Raw genomic sequence first — 5,589 nt, 5'->3', positions numbered from 1 at the left:
AAAAAAAAAAAAAACCCACAACTTTTTTTGAGCTGCAGATTAATTGAGGAAATTCTTTTGAACCAGTAATGAACAATAATTATAGTAAATGGTATACAAATAATTGCTGGCTAATGAGAATTATGCCACCAGTTGAGGCCTATGGCAAGTTAAATTGGTCATAATTCAGTTCAAGAAAGAAGTTAAAAAAAAAAAACGCCATGGGACCAAGAAGCATGAATTTGATTGCAGAACATTACAATTCTTTTTAACATTTTGATAGAGAAATACAGTTTTATAGAATATTGATTAGTAGACTTACCCCTATACATGTAAACCAGCAAAATACACCATATTTTCAGTTTCACCTAGTATTATAATTGTTATCCACCAAAAGAGTATTAAACAGACCTTTGAGAAGATAAACATTCTTTCAAATACTTTGGTTCCGCTGAAGGCCTCAATCCTTCTTAGTCTCTCATTTTTAGCAGACAATTTTTCCCCATTTCCTTTTTCTCATCCTTATAGACTTTCAGTCTTCACTGGCTCCTGTCGTTACAGTGGAAAAGGTGTTCGTTTGCTTACAAAAGCTGCTCTCTCTGCTTGTGCTCTATTCTGTCTCCCTTTGCCTCCTCATGGATGTTGTCTATCAGTTATTGCATCTGTTTCTTGTAACTTCAGCACATCTCCACCTGGGTGTGTGTGTGTGTGTGAGTGCGAGCATGCTGTGTTCATACCTGGGGCTGTTGGCAATGCTAAGCAGGCACTGTCCCAGTGAGCCACCCCTCGCCCATTCAGTGTTCTCTCCCTCTGTGAAGAGCGCACTCCTTGTCAGCACTATAGATGCAGATGCAGTAGGAGGGCTTTCCTCTTCTACTTCCTTTCCTTTTCTTCTGATGCTGCGTTTGTAAGAGCTGTTTCTATTCTGAGTCTTTCCTTCCTAGCAAGCCTTCCATGTGATTTGGGTACATACTGAAAGAGCTTGTCCTTGCCTCTCTTGGTGAGTCCCCAAGAAGCTCACCTGTTGCTCACAGACTGAATCACGGGCAATAATATTTAGAGAACTGTTAGTTTACACTTAGATGCAGAAGAGTTAACTTTTGGTTGGGCTAGGTGGTGTTTAACCTAGAAACAGAAATTATGGATCGTTAAGTTAGGATTAGGTTAGGCTGTGACAGAAACCCAAAACAATAGTGATATAAAGACATAAGGCTATTTCTTTTATAAACACGGGTAATCCACGTTTGGTGATTGCTTTTTAAGAACCTAGGCTCCTTTGCACTTTTTGGTCCATCATCTACATTTGGCTTGTATGTCACGGTTCAGTTTGGCTGCCTTAGCACAAGCCATTCTTTTCATATTCTAGCCAGCAGGACCTTTTAAAAGTCACATTGGCCAGGCTTGAAACATTGACCACACCCAGTTGCCAACCATGGGTGTAAGTATAAATCACCACTCTCGGGGGAGGGGAGAACGTGAATGAGGGGAGGGGAGAATACTAACAGCTTCGCACTAAACTGGCAGTTTTGCTTGACCCAACATAGAATGTTTATTGTAAACATTGCTTTATCTTAGATTAGTTGTGCAAAAGTGAGGAACATTGTGGGAAAGGTGATAGAAACAAATATTAGAGTGTGTTCCTGGGCTTTCTGACAGATTTCACTCCCTTGAGATCAGACATGGATGCCTAAAGTACAGAGCAGAATAGCAATCTGTGAATTTAGTAGTGAGACTCATGTGGGGTTTTTTTTAAGAGGGAGGCCTTTCTAGAAGACTTGAATTTTATGAATACAGGTTTGAAGAAGAAAATTGATTTTTTTTTTTTGTAATTATGTTATTTGTGCAAGGTACTGTATTAATCACTGCTAAATTCCTACATAGTCTTAAGACTGATTTGCAGTGCAGAATTAAGGAAGAATCTGTAATAGATGACAAGTATGAGACATCTCTATTGGGCTGGAGTAGGATGTTCTGGCCATACTTTAATATGAATATTGCCTTATTAATTTATTAATTTCTACTTACATTTGAATATTTCTAATCGTTCCTCTAATTTCAAAACAGATGAAATGTTTTCTAACTTGTAGTAATTAGAACCATTGCAATTTATGATGTCCCAATAAATAAACAATTTTATAGAAAGAACATGGGTAAATTCTGTGAGTGGAGAAAAGCTAAAGTGTCATAGAATGTCAAGTAAACCTTGAACATTAAAAAAAAATAGGAGATTTGGTACAGTTCACTAGTGTCCTCAAACATTTAGAAATGAATCAATGTGATATTATAATGCAGTTTTCTAGTTTTTTACTTAATGTATGTTTTTTCTTTATCATAAAAAGTCTTTATTTTTTGTTTTATGGTAAAATTTTTTTTATTAATTTTATTGAGAACCAAATAGCAATGAGACAGTTTCAAAAACAGTAGGACAGTTACAATAATCAATACATTGCATATTGTTGTCATTGCAGTAGTTATTTATAGTACATGATGCAGACATGATATACTGTTCAAACACTATTAGTACAGTCTTTCTTCTCATTGAATGAAGAGAAAGTAGCTGTATATCTCTCCTATTTTGTTTATACAGATACAAAATAGTCCTTCATTTATATCCCCCATTTTTGTTTAGTTTTGTCAGAGATGGGTATTCCGTTGCCATGTAAATATTGTAGGTGTATGAATTCAGCAAAATAATCCAATACAGTCCAGTAGTCCATAATAGTAGTGGGTTATCCATAGGACTGGCAATGTCAGAAGTTGTTGACTTGAGCCTTTTACAGCTCAGCATATTAATATGGCTTTACTTTTTATATCTCATTTTTATACTTTTCTGCTGAATGGTTAAGACCAAGATAAAGCAAGACCTGTATAACAAGAAATGTAACTTTTGTATCTGCCAAGGTCAGTCAAATCCCCTCAGGATTTACCCTGAAACCCTGTACTACAGTTTGTAGAGCCTTTGTCAGTGTAGCCAAATGGATGAGTCATGGCCATTGCTTGACCAATTTGCTCTCTGTGAAAGCATAAGAGAATATTTTCTCTTTAGGTGACTCTCCTTAGGCGCATTATACATTGTTGATCACTTTCCTCTGTGGCCCCATAATCTCCTTGATCAAAAAATTTGGGACACCACTGGGTTACAGGATGGGTTATAGGATGTTACAGTACAGGTTCTCTTATGTCCTGAGTCTCACTGACCTTGAAAGGCTAGGGCCAAACTGTTGGCTGTCCTTGTAGCCCTTCTTTTTCTCTAATTTTTGTTCTGCAAACTTAAGTTGCTAACCCTCCTGAAGAGAAGCTTAATGATATTGTTACCCTATAACATAGGCAGTTGAGCTTAACCTCGCTGTCTGTCTGAATATCAAATGTCTTAGACATAACGTGGATAAAAAGTCTTTAAAAACATGAACTTTTAAAATGACTGAATAACATTTTGGTTTGTGTTTGCTATATCATTTACTTACACCCTTATTTTTGGAATTTAAGTTCTTTGTAAAATTTTTGTTCCTATAAGCCAAGTGGAAACAAACAACTTGAATCTTTAAAAAATGAATTAATGAGCATAGCAGTCACATGTTAAGATTCTTAGTATTCTTAGTGAGAATAGTGAAGCAGCAGAAGCAGCAGTTTGAGTTTTCCTGTGAGACAGGTGATCCTGCAGAGAGCAGTGGAATTAAACAGTCAGTACTTTATAAAAATTAGGCTTTAGTTACCTATTGAAGACAACTAAAGCAATATGTAATATACTTACATATATAAATTATAAATTATATAACTAAAAATATCTACATATACTTAAGTTTTGTTATCCAAGTTTGTGGATAACAAAACTTAAGTATATGTAGATATTTTTAGTTTCCTATTTACTAATGTCTAAGTCATACTGGTTTTTCTTTTAGTGAAATGATGTTTTTGTGTGTTGACTTAAAAATTGTACAGCTTTTTCTAATAGAGTATCATGTATAAGCTGTTAAGTATAGGAGAGAAAAGTTCTGTCACTGTGCGTGCGCTTTCATTGTCTTATTCTGCTCACCTCTGTTCACAGGCCTTCTTGCAGATGTGTCACCTGCCTGTCAAAGTGGTTTGTAGGGCCAATGCTGAGTATATGTCTCCATCTGGTAAGTGCGTTCTGGGTGTGCACGCTGAGGTGGTTGCCAGTTGTATCTAGAGGCTAGAAGTGCTTGATTTTGTTTGTTTACTGTTTGAAAAATACTTTTTATTTTAGTGGATGTTTATGTTACAGAATAATGTTTTTTCTGGGAAACATATATATAACAGTGTCAGTTATGTACATATACCATACATAGACACACATACACATGTATGATGTATACAGTAGCATATATATATATATATATATATACACACACACACATATACCATATGTGTAGTACCCCCCCCCCACAAATTATCTGCTCATTTTTATTCTTCAGCCCTTACTGTTCCCCCTTGAGTCCTTCTCATATCTCCAAATCTATGTTCTACTTTCTTGGCGTTGCTCCTTTAGTTTATGAATTCATGTGTAAGTCAAGTTTCTCATGTAAAAGAAAGGGTGCAATATTGAAGTGACTCTGGGTTGTTTCATTTAGAAAAATGGTTTCAGGTTCCACCCATTTTCCTGCAAATGAAATTATTTCATGCTTCTTTATGGCTGAATAATATTCCCTTGTATACATTCCCATCTGGGTGGGTACATTTACTCATATAATTCTGGTAAGAAATTGTTGCTGGCACATTATGAGAATTGTTTTAAATAGTAAATATTAAAGAAATCTATGAAGTCAGATTTTGCTAGTCATTCATAGGACTTCTTTAGAAAACAAATTTTAATATTAGTAAATACATTCATTAGCGTATGTGTTTCTCTAAATAGAAGAGATTTTATCTTTTTTTAATGTATTTTAGTACAGGGTCAACAGGGTCTCACTACACAGATTGGACTTGTAGTGATCTTCCTGTTTTCAGCCTCCCAAGCGCTGGGATTACAGGCACATGCCACCACACCCAGTCTCAATTGCTCTCAGCATGCCCCAGGGGTGGGGCCAGCCAGGGATCAAACCCTGGCCACTGCGCTCTGCCTAAGCAGGCAGTGTAGAGTCCACTGAGCTATCTGGCCAGCCCTGAGATTTTATCTTTACATAAGATCTTAATTGTTGAAATATTTTTGATTTGTAACTTTTTTCTAATGTTTTACCAGATTTTAAGATATAGTTAATTTTTTAAAATCTTTTTTGCTCTTTTAATGGTCAGTATGATCTTTAAGTATATCATATGATAGTAGGTTTAAGTACTATTTTAAATATGGCTTAAATAATTTTTTCTATAAGAATGTAGCACCACATACCTGATGAATAAATGTGAAGTATAAGTGGCCTATATTACTAAAGTTACGGTTTTGCTGGAGCAATAATATACAGAATGACTCCTTCATGAATAAACCAAGTGTACCTGGTTATTGTGTCTTACTGGCTTTTAAGGAGATGTTTAACAAGCTTTTTCTTCTGCTCTGATAACTTAGGAATGACTTGCATTAAGCATTTGTTTCAACTTTTAAATTCTTAACGGTCATATTAATTGTCAAAAGGTATGAAGACTACCTGTACACTTCAT

The 5,589-nt window shown here is 35.5% G+C and overlaps 1 protein-coding gene across 1 annotated transcript in view; it reads left to right on the top strand.

Moving 5' to 3' along the window:
• The window catches only part of Mtx2 (metaxin 2), a 64,660-nt gene that overhangs the window by 42,620 nt on the left and 16,451 nt on the right, over positions 1-5,589 (top strand). The window contains exon 4 of the mRNA XM_004634728.3: positions 4,025-4,097. Coding sequence (XP_004634785.1) covers positions 4,025-4,097 — 73 coding nt within the window. The remainder of the gene's footprint in view (positions 1-4,024; positions 4,098-5,589) is intronic.

This window comes from Octodon degus, unplaced genomic scaffold, assembly GCF_000260255.1.
Source record: "Octodon degus isolate 3935 unplaced genomic scaffold, OctDeg1.0 scaffold00065, whole genome shotgun sequence".
Taxonomy (NCBI): domain Eukaryota; kingdom Metazoa; phylum Chordata; class Mammalia; order Rodentia; family Octodontidae; genus Octodon; species Octodon degus.
The sequence above is the reverse complement of the archived record's forward strand: the minus strand, read 5'-3'. Positions and strand labels throughout refer to the sequence as shown.